This window comes from Lampetra planeri, chromosome 7 (genome assembly GCF_965212315.1).
Source record: "Lampetra planeri chromosome 7, kcLamPlan1.2.h2, whole genome shotgun sequence".
NCBI lineage: Eukaryota > Metazoa > Chordata > Hyperoartia > Petromyzontiformes > Petromyzontidae > Lampetra > Lampetra planeri.
The window spans coordinates 1,273,971-1,292,912 of record NC_136113.1 but is presented as its reverse complement, the minus strand read 5'-3'; the positions used below and the strand labels follow the sequence as shown (position 1 = coordinate 1,292,912).

The 18,942-nt window shown below is 42.2% G+C and overlaps 1 protein-coding gene across 7 annotated transcripts in view; it reads right to left on the bottom strand.

Moving 5' to 3' along the window:
• The window catches only part of LOC144719717 (E3 ubiquitin-protein ligase PHF7-like), a 29,576-nt gene that overhangs the window by 5,477 nt on the left and 5,157 nt on the right, over positions 1 to 18,942 (bottom strand). For 5 of the 7 annotated variants that reach the window (XM_078595865.1, XM_078595866.1, XM_078595862.1 and 2 more), the window contains 7 exons: positions 13,976 to 14,060; positions 8,377 to 8,474; positions 7,740 to 7,841; positions 6,639 to 6,763; positions 3,363 to 3,531; positions 2,673 to 2,779; positions 1,370 to 1,486 (listed from right to left, as the gene is read on the bottom strand). In XM_078595865.1, coding sequence (XP_078451991.1) covers positions 1,370 to 1,486; positions 2,673 to 2,779; positions 3,363 to 3,531; positions 6,639 to 6,763; positions 7,740 to 7,841; positions 8,377 to 8,474; positions 13,976 to 14,015 — 758 coding nt within the window. In that variant the 5' untranslated portion in view covers positions 14,016 to 14,060. Of the gene's footprint in view, positions 1 to 1,369; positions 1,487 to 2,672; positions 2,780 to 3,362; positions 3,532 to 6,638; positions 6,764 to 7,739; positions 7,842 to 8,376; positions 8,498 to 13,975; positions 14,061 to 18,942 lie in introns of all 7 variants that reach the window. The other 2 variants (XM_078595863.1, XM_078595864.1) reach the window with 2 other exon arrangements.

Below are 18,942 nucleotides of genomic sequence, written 5' to 3'. Positions count from 1 at the left end.
AGTGTTACAGCATGTGTGGGGACCACATTTTGTCCTGATCTCCAATTTTGCAGCCAAAATAAAGATGATAGGCTTTCTTAACCATAGTGGTTATACTGCGCTTTTGTGATGCAAATGTTACTTCACCACAAACAGCAGAAGTTATCTGCTTTGCTCACGCAACTACGAGGCATCTTTGCTCACTTTGGCTAAACAGAAAAGTCCCTTTACAAAATCAAACACTGACAAATAAGAGAGCACGACACTGTATGATTTCTCGAGCTGATATAGGGCAATTTGTTCAGCAGAGGGGTGTAAGCCTAGTTATGATTATGTAGTGTAGTGGAACGACACTACTCTATTGGCTTGGTATGGGGGCTGTAGGCAGGTGTCACGGGGGTCGTGTCGGGCCGTGACACTCTGCGTGAACCCAACAAGACACGTGACTGAATAAAGGGGGGCCAGGGACCCCAGGTGGGTCACGTGGTTGGGGATCGGGAAGGGGGCGTGGCCTGGGGTGGAGCTGGCCACGCCGGAGTGGTTATAAGTGGGATGTGGACAGAGAGCTGGGCTGTTCTGTGCTGTTCTGCTGGGTCATCTCTGGGATGAAGCTCTCCGGTCTCCACTAGTGGACCAGGCAAGCGGGTTGGGCTGTCCTGGTCCAGTGATGTAGTGCCCCCGTGGGTTAGCTAAGTTAGGAACGGTGGCTACCACCTTAAGTCGTTATGTGAAGTGTTACTTGTCGTGTTAGCTAATAAATAGTGTTGCCTCCAAAATCCAGTGTGCGCCTGAATTTAACCCACTACAATTGCATCATCCATGACGTCTAGGAGTAACATGATGGAATTCATATCATGTATGATGCAATACCAGGTTCAGATTGCATCATTCATTGTTTTGCTCAAAAAGAAAGTCCTGTCCAAACCCAGTCATAGATGTATTCATAGATCCAGTCAAAGATGTATTTTAGTCATTTCTGGTTTAAATTGAGATCCCTTCCCTTTATAACTCACATATCCTCCGCCATTCCCAAGTCAAGGGTCGTACACACTGACCCAGTAGCATATCTTGAAAACTAGAGCCAATCAACAATTTTAAGCATCATTTTCATTCTCATTGACCCAGAATTATTAAAGTTGGACTACATTTATTTTGGAAGCATTTTGGCTATAGATCAATGTTATTAGTGATACATGACGATGAAAATTATGTCTTTATATTAAATGCTAACCACGCTCATAACGGACCGGTATATTATCTTAACACAGTTGCTGCATCCAGAAACCTTATTCGCTTTGGCCGAACACATTGCTGTGACGAAGTAGTGGAGTGTTGAATTGCATAACTCCCCGAGCAGGTCAGGAATGGCTTGTAGCCTGTGTGCACATACCTGTTGGCTTTGTTGTAATCTCGTCCCATTGCACATTGGCAGCGTTTGATGTCACAGCGCTGGTACTGTATCAGTAGGTCTTGAAAGGCGTTCTCGTCACGCTCCCACGATGCATCCCTTTAACAAATGAATCCCAATCTCAAATTTAGCTTTAATCAATTGCAGATTTGTTTTAATCCTGCAGGGGGGGGGAGGATACTACTACCAAGTAACAATTGTCTTTTTGTCATATATATATAGCACATAAAGCCATGCATCTTAACTCCTTAACTACAAGGCTTATTGTTAGAAATATTACATCAAAATATATATCATAACATTTATTTGTACCTCTTAAAAACATAAGTGATAGAACTGATAGTGTAAATATCTATTTAAAGTAACATGTAAAGAACTCTCCAAAATCTGCGAAAACAAAAATTTGGTAAAAAACTAGAGGGTATTTGGCCTACTTTTCCACATTGGCTAGACATCTTGGAAGAGGTGGGAATACCCACTCGATACCCCACCACATGCATCATAATTACCTGTGCAGCACTCGTTTATACTGCTGGGTGGACAGAGACGGGGTGGATTTAAGAAACGTGTCTCAGTGTTTCAACTGTCGTGCCGGGAGATCAAACTGGCGACCGCTGGATTGCAAGTCCAGTGTGCTAACCGTTAAACACCAGGGCAGCATCTATTCATTTAAATCTTGACTTCAAGCTTTCGTGACTGCAGGAATTCTTATTCTTTGGGTCTTTCGTTAAAGCCACGTAGATAGAAAAAATAATAACAATATCACGACGTTTCGATCGCAACACAAGCAATCGTCATCAGATACAACACAACCCTCTTTTCTCACCCGATGACGATTGCTTGTGTTGCGATTGAAACGTTGTGATATTGTTATTCTTTTTTTCTATCTACGTGGCTTTACCGAAAGACCCAAAGCATATTAATTTCCAGTCACAGTCTTATTTAAAATAGTTTCAGCGGGTTTACAGTGCCCATGGCAAAACGAACAGCAAGCATTACCGAGATTCTGGGGTCAAATCTTGGGTATCCTCCCAAAATAAACTCGGTTCTCAAGCGTAGCGAGTTGATGGGACTTTGCCTGGTCAGCAATTGCACCAAATAAACACACATTTTGCTGTCAGTAGCAAGTTGCAGAATGGAAACATGCTCCGTCACATTTCATAATGCACGTAGCACAACTGGGATACACCTTGGTGATAGAAAATAAATAGGAAAGTAGACCTTCGACGATGTTCCACAACAATCCAAATAATAGTGCCAATATTTGAATATTTTAGCGGTTTACCTCTCAGGGATGTGGATACCCATGCGAAGCATTTCAGCTTGGAACTTCTCATTGTTGTTGCAGATGGGACAGCGAAAGAAGAACAATCCCGAGTGCAACGCCTGTTGCTGTTGTGGAACAAAAGCAAGTTATGCTGTGAAAAAGTGCAAGTGTAATTTTGGTAAAACACGCAATACGGAAATGCTTATTTCCATGTCCTACCACGGATGTCAGGATATTAGTATTATTATAGGATACACCACTACAAGGGATCATTAAGTTACCTATATATCAATCGAGGTTTAGATTTTAAGAAAATGGACTTGTACTTTTGTCAACCCAATGCTATAAGAAAACCTGCCCACAATATGCAGGTCATGGGGGGTTATTTAATATAATTTAACCATGTTGATTACTACAGGTCGGAAAAGGCAGGGAGCACAGACATGGGTGCATAGACGTACAGTACAATGTATTTTGCTACACTTCCCCATTACCCACAACAGAGGCCCGCAGCAGCAGCCCATTACAATCTGCCTTGTGCATGGTGATCATCGATCCAAGAATTATCCACTCACGCCTTCTTTAGCTTCCAAGATTTTGCAAGATAAAACAGCGCATTGAAATTTACCAAAAACAATGTCCCAGGTAATGGCAGTAGGAATGACTAAAGCGATACATACAACTATAGACAGGGTCTCAGCTATTCACCTGTATGCAGGAGCGGTGGAAGAAAGTGTCGCAACAGGAAGCACTGCACAGAGCGTCAAAAGATGATAGATCGTCTATGACTTCTAGACACAGCACACAAGTCTGCGGCTCACTGTCAGCACAGCCCCTCGCTTCAAGCTGGACTGGGCGGTGTTCTGCGCAGAATGACCTAAAAACAGAAATCCCCATTTTATATATTAAGTATACAAACTGCATATTTACTTGACAACGAATTGCAGATATAGTCTGAATGACCTGAAGCAACACCAAGGAAAATAGATCAGATAAAAAAATATATCGTACTGATGACCACTCTGGGAACTGTAAAGTATACTAAATTATCAAGATAGACATTTTAGTGCCCAAGCAAAGGTCAGCAACCAAGGGGAAGACAAAAACCCCACAAGTTGGTGAGTGTCAGCGGTCTGCTTATCGCGAGGGTCAAAAGGCTGTTATTGACAAATGTGTTCAGTTTGGTGTTGTTTGTGCCATTGCAGTACCACTGAATAATTAGCTTATTGTGAAAATGTTTGGGTGCAGTATTAAATCACGTATGGCAGACCTTTTGAAAGCAAAGCACTGCTGACAGGCATAACTCAAATTAGAAAAACGAGATACAGATTAGTGAAGCAAGAGACAGAAATAACAAAGATTTAGGTAAGAAATAAAGATTAGCAAGATAAAGGAGATGATAGACCTAGAAAGGAGAAGTAAATATAGATTAATGGCCACATGGAGAGGTTATGATGTGACATTGCACATCTACATGCATGGCAATATGACGTCACGTATGTATAACTTCTTTCCCACCGTACGTAGCTAACCGTGCTAATCGGAGGTGAAGGAAACTAAACACAAGAAGGAATTAAAAAAAAAAATATCGAAGTTAGATTTAACAGTGGATAGCTCCGGTGGCTTCTTAATATCGGAAGGAAGAGCGTTCCAGACAGTCGCAGCACATCTGAAAGCCCGAGATGCAGTGACCGTCTTTGTTTGCTGGCTAGCCAAAAGTTGCTGCGAGGATGACCGGAGTTCATGTGATGGTTTCTGCTCCTTGATAATATCAGCAAGGTATTGTGATTCATTTGTAGCAGGCACTTTGTGTGTAATGAGTGCGACCTTATAATGCATTTGTTCGACAACCAGAAGCCAATGCAACTCAGCGAGCAATGGAAGATCTTGCAGTACCTGCGCCATTTTGGATCGGTCTGGGAAACAGCCCTCGCTTAATGAAATATTTTCCAGGTGGACAATCAGCAGTGCAAGCATGTCCGACCATGATTTGAGAATCAACATGTGGATGCATTCTAGCGGCAGTCTTATTTGGCAGCCATGTGATGAACATTGACAGATCTGCCACCGACGTTGGTGCGGAAGTCTCGAGTTTTGCATTGATTCCAGTTTAATCAAACTCAGACGGCAAACCGGGAGAATGCGTTGTCTGAAAGTTATAAATTGCCGTCTTGTTTGTCACTATTTAATTGAATTATGTCACAAGTACTGTGGAAAGACCTGGTTGACTAGTTGAAGGGAAGTTGGAGTGTAGGATCCCCTTCACGACGCGCCACAGAGCACGGGGGTCATGAGCCAACTCATTTACACGCAGAGCATAGAACAATCTGAGAGACTCAATAATTAGTCGATTGGCAGATTTGCAGGTGGCTCTGCAAGCGAGTCGGACAATGTCAAAACCAGTTTTCTTCCAAAGACGTTCCACAGCCTCATCCGCGTCTGCTTCACAGCGATTGCCTCTGGTTACAGCCAATTACAATACGTTTTCCGTTCTCTTTGTGCTTGTTCGGATGGGCACGAGTTCAACAAGAAGTGATGTCATTTTCTAAGTGAGCTGCAAATGAATCAACCATCGATGCAGGATTTAGACACACTGATGATGCCCGGATAATCTGACGGAAAAAATCGTGGTCCAGTCGTTTCCAGTCTCTGTATATTGTTGTGACGGGTGGGCGAATAACCGGTTATGCCACTTTGCACATCACGAGATTGTGATCTGAAATACCCACGTCTTCGATGTCGGTCACAGTATTGGTGGATGTGAAGATGTTATCCAGTATATTTCCCGAGTGACATGTTGTGCCACAGACGTGTTGGATAAAACTGTGACTGGCAATAATCTCGGCGAGATCACTGTTGATTTTACCACAAGAACCAGTCGGTCCGGCACAATATAGGTCACCACAGATGATAACGCAAGAGGCAAGTGACCCACAGTCTAGCAGACCAGAAAGCTCAGAAAATAATTCGACAGCGGTGAAGACGCCGGTCGATAGATGACAACGATCGTAAGCCCCTGCATGCTGCTGTGCATTATGTTCACACAGCAGCTCGAATGACGGTGATTTTTAATGAGTTGGATGGGCAGATGTCTCTACGGTGAATCAGTAGGATCCTTCCACCATGTGGGGCTGCTGGTGCCAGGCTTTGTCGCGATGGTGCTGATGTACAATAGCGTATCCGTTAGATGCAGCTTCATAATTATGTCCGGTGAGTCATCATACACCCAGATTTCGGTAACCGCCAATATGTCGAGTCCACAATCGTTGATCAGATCCTGGATCAGTGCCGTCTTGTTGACTATGCAACGTGCATTGATCAATCCAAAGTTGAGGAGCCCTGGTCCAGGGTTTCGCTCGATACCCGACATCAGTAGCAGTATGGCGATGAAGGCACTCTTCCATGTTTCATGTGGATGCAGGGCGGAAGAAGAACTGACCAGATCTGTTCTCACCGTGTTGTTATATTGCGGAGGGAGAGCTCCAAAAACAAAGCTCCCCCATATAGCCTCGACCAGGCTTGTCAGGCGCAAGTGAAATATACAAACTTTATAAAATCTGCCAACACACATTTTATTGTGTTGCCAAAATAGTTAACACATTAAGATTTGGCCCCAACATCAATGCATATCCAGTATGTGCACCGAGTCCCCTTTCCCTGTGTTTCGCTGAGTGGGTGCTATATTCCAGAACAACAAGGTACTATCGACTGTGGTCTTAAACAAAAGTAAATTAACAGTAAGATATTTTATTTTTAACCAGAAATCTTGGAAGAAAAATAAAATACCTTTATTCAGCTACCAAAATACACAGGGTGAAGACAGTGACAAAAGAATGATGGATTGACAAAGCGATTTTCCAGGTGACAATCAACTTTATGTGCTGTAAAATGCTATGTGTAGTCTCGGCTTCACGTATGGGCTGTGAACATTGCTTTTACTTCATAAACTAGCCTTGTGGCCATTGATGTTTGAAAAAAACTTACGGAAAAGTGCCCTGGAACTGAAAGAGGCAATGAAGCTTTATTCCACAAGGCAGGTGGAATTTTCTTCTGCAACTTGTTAAATTGCACCCAATAGCAGCTCCTTTCTGCTTGCAAAGCATACATTTCTGTGGTGGCATGAGAAAGCGGAGTAAACACAGACCAAATGCACAACAGTTAACCCTTTCCCGTTCTGAGATGCCTCCAAGTAGCAGGGTGGGTCCTGTTCACCGCTGATTCTCGGAACGTGAAAGTGGTTCAGCGTTAATTTTATTTAGAGGCATAGCGCTTTTTTTAAAGACATGGTACTCACCCCAGAGAACTGTAGCGACACAACCGCACTCTATGATAGCTGGTGCCAAACTGTGCCACACACCCTCTCGCATGGCCTTGTGGGAGCTTTGGTCCCGATAAAGTTATTTTACGTACATGTATGTCATTGGAATGGGAAAGGGTCAATATCAAACAAGAACTACTGTGTAAATTCTGAATTTGTTGTAATTTACTCATAATTATGGAAACACTATAGACAAGTCAATTTGTTACATCATTTATTTCATGAAGTCTTGCCACACAAGTTTAAAATACATTAAACTACCAAGGAAATTCAGGACTTTGACCACAGCACTAAAATCATATAAATTCAGGTAGGAGCTTAATGAGATTTACAATCAATTCTAAGTTGCGATAAGTGATCAGTTACTTGGCAGCAGTTAATGTTGTAAAACATATATATTTTTAGTAATATTCTACCTGCCTACCTTAGAATATCAAATTACACCATCACTAATCTGTTACGATGTATTAAGTTGATCGACATTTGGAAAAATAGTGATGATGTCATTATCTAATTAAATTGTTTGCACGGTTTTATTTTAACTTTTAGTTTTTGCCATTCGCTGTCCATTTTCTTATATTCTCCAACGTATTCATTTAAAATAAGATGTCCAATCGAATGGGCTCTTATAAGGTTAGAGGTCTAAATAACATGCAATGTTTAAACGTATGCAGTGTATGCTAATTGAACACACATAGCAAATGCTGCAAAGGCTCATTGCTCCAACTAACAAATCATAAATAAAAAACTTTGCAGTGAAAACTGACCAAACGGCTTGCTCTTTTTATTTCCTTGATGATGTCATCTGGGAGGAAGCCATATAAGCCCTCCGAATCATTTCCCCGCTGACATAGGCCACTTGAAAAAATCTAGTAAACCGGAGAATCAAAATCACGTTCAAATGTTAGTTCACAACCAACGTAGTCAACATCATGGCACATACAAACAAAGAATCACATGCATTAGTTGTATTTAAATTAAATACATTTCATTTAAAGCAGTGCACCAACTTCCAGCTTTATATTAACTTCAGCTTGAATGATTACACGCTAAACAGAAAGGAAACTTACGTAATCAACTATAATTTTTTTCTATTGTAATATTTAATATGCATTTTGCCAGTGAGCAGGGCTGTTTGTATCTTGTAACCATGGAGGAGACAGGTGAGAAACGGGGTGCTAGGCATCTATAGGCTCACACTTATGTCGACCTTTTCCTCTCATTCGAGCATTTAACATGGATGATAGGGTAGTGAAAGAGAAAGTGTGGGAAGCTACGCTATTGAATGAAATTTTGATCACCGAGTTCATAATGCAGTACACTAATCACTGTGTCATCGCTCCACCCCCCCAAAAGGCAAATATACCAGAGATGACAGCATGTAAAAGTATACAAGTTGCTTACCAGGCAATAGTAATGGGCTGTGATGCCACTTTCTGGATCAGTGATTTTCTCCCCATATTGTAAGGCGTTGTTTTCTGCGTAGCCACACAGCTTGCAGGCTGAAGGAAACATAAAATAAATACTAATTTCTCAGTTATGAAATGTAAATATGCAAATCTCTAAACATGTACAATCATTTTACTTTTAAATATTTTTTTCAAGTATACAGTATAAGATGCACATACCACATATTTCCAAACAATTGCACAATGAACAAGATTTCCTGGACAATAGCCAACTTTTTTTTATTCGAAAGAAATAAGAAATGTTTACACTTGAATTCGTAACATTTCATCATTATAATCAACCATTTTCTATCCACTGCTGGATGAAGGCATCTCCTCGATGTCACCATCCTTCACGATCCAGTGCTGTTACCATTCATCTCACTGCTACACATGAACTGATCTCATCGCTCCACCTTCATGGTGGTCGTCCTATTGGAAATGTTCCTCTGGTTGTCTTTCCTCCCAATTGTCGTCCAACGGTCACCATCACGTTAAGCAATGTGTCTTTCCCAAACCCATATTGTGGCCGATTTATGTTTGTTTCCGGAACCATTTTATCCTTTTTTCTGTATTTATGTAAAGACAGTACGGAGTGATAGTGGGACAGTATGGTTCCCCGGGACCATGGTTACTAATGGACGTGCTAATGATGGTTGATGAGACAAACGTGGACAGGGTCACGTGAGGAGGAGCACGGCATCCAATGGCGGGGGAAGTGTAATTAGGGCGGTGAGTGACAGAGCAGGGACAAGCGAGGAGAATTCGAGAATAGGGGTGTGGCTGGACAAGCGAGGCTGTTGGTGTGGGGAAATCGCACTTATTCGTTGACTTTTTAGCTATTTCTTTGTGTTCGTATATATGCCTCTGATCCATGTCATAGCTGGCAGTATGCAGTGATAAAAACAATTTCAGACACACTCACAAGCTACTTTTCATCATCACAGACCATCCCTGGGCATAAAAACCTACAGGAACACCTTGCACTTCCGTCTGGTTAGGGACCAGAGCTTGGACGAATTTCAAAAATGGATGAATGTCAAAGCAGAGCCTTTATTTTGCTTGCAAATTTATTTTGGCCGGCGAAAAACGTACATGCAAATAACTACAGTAAATATAAAAACGTACATGCAAATAACTACAGTAGCTAGATAACACATGCGTGTGAAACCTAAATAAACAGAAGTAAAAGAAAAATAAACATAAGAATAAATGAATAAAACTAAATAAATAAACAAAATGATACCTTATGGGTTATTTTAGCTTTACTATCACTTGGTTCATCAGGGACTGAATGCTGGGGTACCCCCCCTGGTGAGACACTGCTTAACCAATACATACTTCACCTGGAATAAAACTTTCTACAAGCAAATTGAAGGCACCCCAATGGGCTCCCCCCTATCTCCGGTTGTAGCTAACATCTTCATGGAGAAATTTGAGACGGACGCCATCCAGACTGCCACTCTACGCCCGACCTTATGGAAGAGGTACGTAGACGACACTTTTGTCATCTGGCCACATGGCCGGCCTGCTCTAGACCAATTTCTTGACCACATCAATTCTATACACCCAGCCATCAGATTCACCATGGAAGTCGAAAAAGATGGCAAGCTACCCTTTTTGGATGTCCTAATCAAAAGGAGACCTGATGGTTCAATGAGCCACTCTGTCTACAGGAAATCCACCCATACGGACGCTTATCTAAAACCGGATTCCCACCACCATCCATCCCAGAAGAATTCCCTCATCAAGACTCTATATCATAGAGCCCAATGCATATCCGACCATGAACACATTTCCAGTGAACTCAAACACATACGCCAAGCTCTTAAGGCTAATGGTTACTCCGACTACACAATCCGCAAAGCCATCTCTCCAACCATCAAGAAGGATCCTGTTGAGGAGCCTTTCAAGACCATCACCTTACCTTACATTGCTGGGGTCACAAAAAAGATCTCCAAAATCCTGATTAAACACAAGATCCAGGTCCGATTCAACACAGTACATAAAATCCGTGATCTGGTACCGTCTGTAAAAGATGTGGTTCCAGACATACAGCACCGTGGTGTCTACAAACTAAGTTGCCTCTGTGGTAGCAGTTACATTGGACAAACCAAACGACATGTCTCAGACCGCATCCGTGAACATAAAGCTGACCTGAAACACGGTAGGACAAACACCTCAGCCGTGGCAGATCACTGTTACAACTCAGTGGGCTCACATGACATTGACTTCTCCAAGACAGAGGTTCTCTGCAAGCCACCTGGCTATCATGAGAGATTCGTTCATGAGGCGATCCACATATACAAACACAGAGACAATTTTAATCGAGAAGATGGATTCTGGCTTAGCAATCATTGGAAAGACGTAATAAACCATTTTGATACACATTAGGGTAGGTAGAATAATACATAGTGTTATGTTGAAATGTGGTTTATTGCAATACAGTATATAATTTAATGTTGGGTTTATCTATGGCAGTATATAGTACGGTATATGCTCGGTTGATGTAAGAGAATAAAGTTTAGATGGAAGCATATTATATAACTTTTACGACGTAGTATTGTAATGTATTACTTGCTGTTAGTAACTCAGCTTATTGTAGAGTATAGTAAGTATACTGATGGTGCTATGCAGTTTATATTTTAGTCTTTGTATGTAGTTTATACCTTAGTTTTCTACGGTGTTGTTTAGTTACTGCAGCTACATATCATTGGCATTCCTTTCCTTTGTTAATGCTAATCCCTGCACCCCCCCTTGGTGCTCTTGATCCTGCATAGTGCGTGGGCATGGTATGACTTTGAAGCCCCCCCGCCCCCTGCGCATTTCCCATGTATATGCTAAACTCATCTTGATATGCACATTCTTTTTGTTAAGGCGCTCTTCTACCACCCCCAACCCAGCTTATATGTAAGTTCCTAGCTTGAAGTGTCTCATTCTTCACCTGAGGACGGCTGCTTGCGTTGTGGCCGAAACGTCGTGAGAATTGTTTAATTTTATTATGTTTTATTTTTATTATTTTATTACTTCCCTTCTACGTGACTTTACCGAAAAAACCAAGAAGATATCACCACACTTCGGACCCATTATTAATATGTTAAAGCACAAAAATAAGTATTTTACAGTAATCACAAAAATAAGCACAGTACGAATACTGTACACGTGTTATACTGTTATCACAAAAATAACTATGAGTTTTTTACAGTATAATCACAGAAATAAGTACAGTATGAATATATGATTAAACACAAATATAAGAGACGAGCCTGAAGTACCTGGCGTTGCCCGGGGGAAAAATATATTTCAAAACTTCTCTTAAAAACATAACATACATACACAAATACTAAGCTATTGTGAAAGCCCGGCGTGCCGTTGGTCCATTTGTCCGTCAACTAAATTATAAGATGCTTGTAGAAGTCCAAAAAGTTATAGAAAGGTTTCCGAAAAATGTTTTACCCCCACGTAGGCATATATATCAACACACTCTACAGTCAATAGAGTGAGGAGTATCTACCAACTCTATAGTAGTATCTGCCAACTCTTTCATAGTATCTGCCAACTCTGTTATTGTATCTACTGAGCCTAGTAGTAGCTACTGACTGTATAGTAGTGTAGAGGAGATTGTGCTTAAGTGGAGGGAGTTCTTGTTGCCTGGGGAACCAAGAGTAAAGACATCTCACCGCTTCCACTCCAGCCGTAAACGGGACCTCAATCCTCACGCCGTCACTGGGCGGGTGTTGGCTGAACCCCCCCGCCCAGGACAGACGGGTGAGCGGGTATGAGGGAGCGTAGGTGAGGGCAGCGGTGGAGATGCAGAGTTGCTGAGTGTGAATCTGCTGTGTGCAAAGTTGCTGAGTGCTAAGCTGCTGTGTGCAGAGTCGCTGAGTGCGGAGCTGCTGTGTGCAGAGTCGCTGAGGGCAGAGTTGCTGAGTGCAGGATAAGTGAGGTGCAGAATAGATAAGAGCGGGGAGAAGTGAAGTGTATGTGACCATACAGATAGTTATAGGAGTGCCTACAACTGGCGCAAGAACAGGTGAAATAAAGTGGAAGCAGGTGACTTGTTACAATGTGTCGGTGTGAGTAATTTTTGAAGACACCACAGTAGTACCTACTGACTGTATACTGACCGTAGTAGTAACTACTGACCCTACAGTAGTATCTACTGACTCTATAGTAGTAACTATTAACTCTTTGGCAGTATCTACCAGCTCTATGGTAGTAACTACTGACTATAGTAGTATCCACTGACTATAGTAGTATCCACTGACTATAGTAGTTACTAGCTCTACAGTCGAAACTACTGACTCTATAGTAGTTTCTACTGACTTGTAGTATGTACTGACCATAGTAGTATCTACTGTGAGTAGTAGTATCTACTAACTAGAGTAGTATCTACTGACTCTATAGTAGTAGCTACTGACCAAATTAGTATCTACAATCACAACAGTAGTATATACTGACTGCAGTAGTATCTACTAACTATAGTAGTATCTACCGACTCGATAGCAGTAGTAGAGGTGCCTGCTACCGACTGTGGCGGCGCCAGCCATCACTGCGGCGGCGCCTGCCACCACTGCGGCAGTGCCTACCGACTGCGGCGATACCTGCTATCACTGCAGCGGTGCCTACTTACTGTGGCGGTACCTGCTATCATTGTAGTCGTGCATACCAACTGTGGCGGTATCTGCTATCACTACAGTGGTGCATGCTGACTCTATAGTCGTAAATATCAAAACTATAACACTAACTACGAACAGAGTGCCTTCGTGAGGCCTAGTCCCGTGCAGAGCCCCCGGCCTCGTTTAGATTGCCCAGCCGGCCGAGGTAGCACCTTTGCAGGCTGGGGCTGGGCTGCTACCCCCCCCCACCATCCCCCTGCCTGCTCTACAGTAATAGTATCTAAAGGACTATAGTAGTAGTATCTACCGACCAATAGTAGTAAGTGCACACATTGGGGTGGGGGGGGACATCACACTGTGAAGAACTTACCTCAGAATTGTGTATTTTTTTTTGCATTTTTAACATGAATGAGAATTCCCCCCAACGATCGCGTGTGTGCGTTGCTTGGGCAACCGTCACTTCGAGCCGCTTAACTCGCGCATGGCGCCACCCTGTGCTTATAAGAGTAATAAATTGCTAATTTAACTACTTTTAAAGTTGACAGATGTGAAATACGAATAGTGCTTTTTCGTCCCGGGGCATACGGCGTGGTATCCATGCACTTTTTCGATCCGTAAACCCCACAGTTTGTAAGTTAAAAAAGGTCACAAGGTACCCGCGCAGACAGACAAAAAAATTACTTTTATAGGTAAGATGCTCACTGAACGACTTCTATTCAAAGATTTAACGAAAAAGATGGCGCGTGGCGCGAACATCGTGGCGCGAACATCGTGGAAGGTTAGATGAAATCAAACGAAAAAGGAAAGTACGTGGATGAAATTTGAAATGTGGTTATAATTGAAAACGGCCAAAAGAGCGAAGCGACGAAAGTCAAGTGGACAAAGTCAAGGTATCGCTGTATTTGCAAGTGGTCATGGGGATGAGGCATTACTCACCTGGCTCCTCAGGAATGACCTCACCACTGCCCTTGCTCATCTCTCTCGCTTTTCTCTCCACTTCCCACGACAATTGGTAAGAGAGCTGTAAGAATAAGAGCAGAGAAAACATGCCAGTGATGTCATAATACATTTTGAAAATTCATTTAAAAACATCAAATAATATCCACAATTACCTTTACAGCCCTTTGTTCACCAATACTGGATGACTACCAGATCAGGACGATTTTAACATACTTTACCAAACTGGTTAGCATAGATGGTCAAGGTGGGCAGCCACATAAGCATAGAAGAAGAGTACATCATTGAAGATTGCTGCACTGTTTGTAACAATCTGTGCAAGGTAGTTACTCATCCAAGCGTTTTCCAGGCACAATATGGGCTGGAGAAGAGATGGGCTTATATGGTACAGAAGGATGTGGAACTGATTGGACTTGTCGATGACTGGCACTAGTGATCTTCTTGGTTCTTTCGGTAAAGTCACGTAGAATGGAAATAATAAAAATAAAACATAATAAAATAATTCTCACGACGTTTCGGCCACAACGCAAGCAGCCGTCCTCAGGTGGAGAACAGGTCTGTCGAGGAGACAGAGTCTGAATGACAAGCCCCAGGCTTGGAGCAACTATTTAAGCTGGGATGGAGTGGGCGAAGAGCGCCTTGACAAAAAAATTTGCATATCAAGAGGGATTTAGCATATTTATGGGAAATGCAGATATGCGATTAGTACTACTTGTGAAATGTGTAGGAGGTTTGGCGAGGGGTTTAAAGTCATTATGCCCGTGCATTATGCAGAATTAGCAGCATCAAAGGGATGGGATAGGGGTAGCATTAATAAAGGGAATGAGTGTTAATAGTATGTAGCTGCAGTAACTAAACCACCACGTAAACAACTAAAGTATAAACTACATAGTATCATCAGTATACTAAATATACTCTACAATAAGCTGAGTTACTAACAGTAAGTAATACATTCCAATTCTATGTCGCAAAAAATATAATATGCTTCCATCTAAACTTTATTATCTTACATCACACGAGTCTACACCGTACTATATACTGCCATAGACAAACCCAACATTAAATTATATACTGTATTGCTTACACTATGTATTATTCTACCCACCCTAATGTATATCACACTGCTGTATATTCACTATACAATTAATGCTACCCCTATCCCCTCCCTTTGATGCTGCTAATCCTGCATAATGCACGGGCATAATGACTTTAAACCCCTCGCCAAACCTCCTACGCATTTCACTAGTAGTACTAATCGCAAATCTGCATTTCCCATAAATATGCTAAATTCCTCTTGATATGCAAATTATTTTGTCAAGGCGCTCTTCTCCCCCTGCATCCCAGCTTAAATAGTCGCTCCAAGCCTGGGGCTTGTCATTCAGACTCTGTCTCCTCGACAGACCTGTTCTCCACCTGAGAACGGCTGCTTGCGTTGTGGCCGAAACGTCGTGAGAATTATTTTATTATGTTTTATTTTTATTATTTCCATTCTACGTGACTTTACCGAAAGAACCAAGAAGATGAATCCCTGCAGTAACGAAAGCTTTAAATCGAAATGGCACTAGTGATCTTAAGATCGGCATCTGTGGAGGAGGATCATGAAGGTTGCTACTAGACAGTTGGAGGCAGTTGCCCTCCTCCAACAATGGAGGGCAGAGCAGCAAGACTATAACAACTGCCGTTCGCCACTTAGTGTCGAACGGCAGTCGTCTTCCTTTGTGGTTCTGTCTGCCTCTTGGTGTCTCCATGTGGCTCTGTGCATCTCCCCGTACCTGTCTATGCCTCACTGTCTACTTGTATGTCTCACCATCTCCGTGTCCCTGTATCACTCTGTTTCTGTGCCCCTCTATGTCACCCTCTCTTTGTATTTCTGTCTCACTCTGTGCATGCCTCTAGTCAACAATCTTACAGAAAAAAAAACCGTTGTATTTCTAAAGAAATTATATTTAAGCAGGAAGGGCCCAATGAGCTAAGGCTCTATATCATGGGTGTCCTAGGATGGTGAAGATGTTATACAGTACAGATCTTAGTGACAGCAAGTATCGGTACATGCTGTATATGTTACAAGAAAATGGAACTGGTCGATAAAAGAAAAAAAGTGTTTGATGGGTACCTAAGTTGTTAACAGATGTTCATAAGTAAACACATTTGCAGGATCTACACTATGGGAACCTCATTTGCCAGTAAAAATATGATAATTGGTTTTTTACCCTTCTATCTGGCAACAAAACTGACACCTTTTTACAAGGAGTCATGTTTGCATAGACCACAATACCTGCAGTCATAATGCAAACAAAAAACATAACTCTGATAATGTGCACTGTCCTTGAAGTTGATTGGTCCACACCCGAGACAGCTTTCCTTAGAGCCTAGTCTCACATGGGTTGGACCAGATGACGCCAAAAGGCGCACAACTCAAAGACAATGCACCATCAGAGTATGAGAGCTCGGGGCAAGCATCTACACTATGGGAACCTCATTTGCCAGTAAAAATATGATAATTGGTTTTTTACCCTTCTATCTGGCACAAAACTGACACCTTTTTACAAGGAGTCATGTTTGCATAGACCACAATACCTGCAGTCATAATGCAAACAAAAAACATAACTCTGATAATGTGCACTGTCCTTGAAGTTGATTGGTCCACACCCGAGACAGCTTTCCTTAGAGCCTAGTCTCACATGGGTTGGACCAGATGACGCCAAAAGGCGCACAACTCAAAGACAATGCACCATCAGAGTATTAGAGCTCGGGGCAAGCATCTACACTATGGGAACCTCATTTGCCAGTAAAAATATGATAATTGGTTTTTTACCCTTCTATCTGGCAACAAAACTGACACCTTTTTACAAGGAGTCATGTTTGCATAGACCACAATACCTGCAGTCATAATGCAAACAAAAAACATAACTCTGATAATGTGCACTGTCCTTGAAGTTGATTGGTCCACACCCGAGACAGCTTTCCTTAGAGCCTAGTCTCACATGGGTTGGACCAGATGACGCCAAAAGGCGCACAACTCAAAGACAATGCACCATCAGAGTATGAGAGCTCGGGGCAAGCGTCTACACTATGGGAACCTCATTTGCCAGTAAAAATATGATAATTGGTTTTTTACCCTTCTATCTGGCAACAAAACTGACACCTTTTTACAAGGAGTCATGTTTGCATAGACCACAATACCTGCAGTCATAATGCAAACAAAAAACATAACTCTGATAATGTGCACTGTCCTTGAAGTTGATTGGTCCACACCCGAGACAGCTTTCCTTAGAGCCTAGTCTCACATGGGTTGGACCAGATGACGCCAAAAGGCGCACAACTCAAAGACAATGCACCATCAGAGTATGAGAGCTCGGGGCAAGCATCTACACTATGGGAACCTCATTTGCCAGTAAAAATATGATAATTGGTTTTTTACCCTTCTATCTGGCAACAAAACTGACACCTTTTTACAAGGAGTCATGTTTGCATAGACCACAATACCTGCAGTCATAATGCAAACAAAAAACATAACTCTGATAATGTGCACTGTCCTTGAAGTTGATTGGTCCACACCCGAGACAGCTTTCCTTAGAGCCTAGTCTCACATGGGTTGGACCAGATGACGCCAAAAGGCGCACAACTCAAAGACAATGCACCATCAGAGTATGAGAGCTCGGGGCAAGCATCTACACTATGGGAACCTCATTTGCCAGTAAAAATATGATAATTGGTTTTTTACCCTTCTATCTGGCAACAAAACTGACACCTTTTTACAAGGAGTCATGTTTGCATAGACCACAATACCTGCAGTCATAATGCAAACAAAAAACATAACTCTGATAATGTGCACTGTCCTTGAAGTTGATTGGTCCACACCCGAGACAGCTTTCCTTAGAACCTAGTCTCACATGGGTTGGACCAGATGACGCCAAAAGGCGCACAACTCAAAGACAATGCACCATCAGAGTATGAGAGCTCGGGGCAAGCATCTACACTATGGGAACCTCATTTGCCAGTAAAAATATGATAATTGGTTTTTTACCCTTCTATCTGGCAACAAAACTGACACCTTTTTACAAGGAGTCATGTTTGCATAGACCACAATACCTGCAGTCATAATGCAAACAAAAAACATAACTCTGATAATGTGCACTGTCCTTGAAGTTGATTGGTCCACACCCGAGACAGCTTTCCTTAGAGCCTAGTCTCACATGGGTTGGACCAGATGACGCCAAAAAGCGCACAACTCAAAGACAATGCACCATCAGAGTATGAGAGCTCGGGGCAAGCATCTACACTATGGGAACCTCATTTGCCAGTAAAAATATGATAATTGGTTTTTTACCCTTCTATCTGGCAACAAAACTGACACCTTTTTACAAGGAGTCATGTTTGCATAGACCACAATACCTGCAGTCATAATGCAAACAAAAAACATAACTCTGATAATGTGCACTGTCCTTGAAGTTGATTGGTCCACACCCGAGACAGCTTTCCTTAGAGCCTAGTCTCACATGGGTTGGACCAGATGACGCCAAAAGGCGCACAACTCAAAGACAATGCACCATCAGAGTATGAGAGCTCGGGGCAAGCATCTACACTATGGGAACCTCATTTGCCAGTAAAAATATGATAATTGGTTTTTTACCCTTCTATCTGGCAACAAAACTGACACCTTTTTACAAGGAGTCATGTTTGCATAGACCACAATACCTGCAGTCATAATGCAAACAAAAAACATAACTCTGATAATGTGCACTGTCCTTGAAGTTGATTGGTCCACACCCGAGACAGCTTTCCTTAGAGCCTAGTCTCACATGGGTTGGACCAGATGACGCCAAAAGGCGCACAACTCAAAGACAATGCACCATCAGAGTATGAGAGCTCGGGGCAAGCATCTACACTATGGGAACCTCATTTGCCAGTAAAAATATGATAATTGGTTTTTTACCCTTCTATCT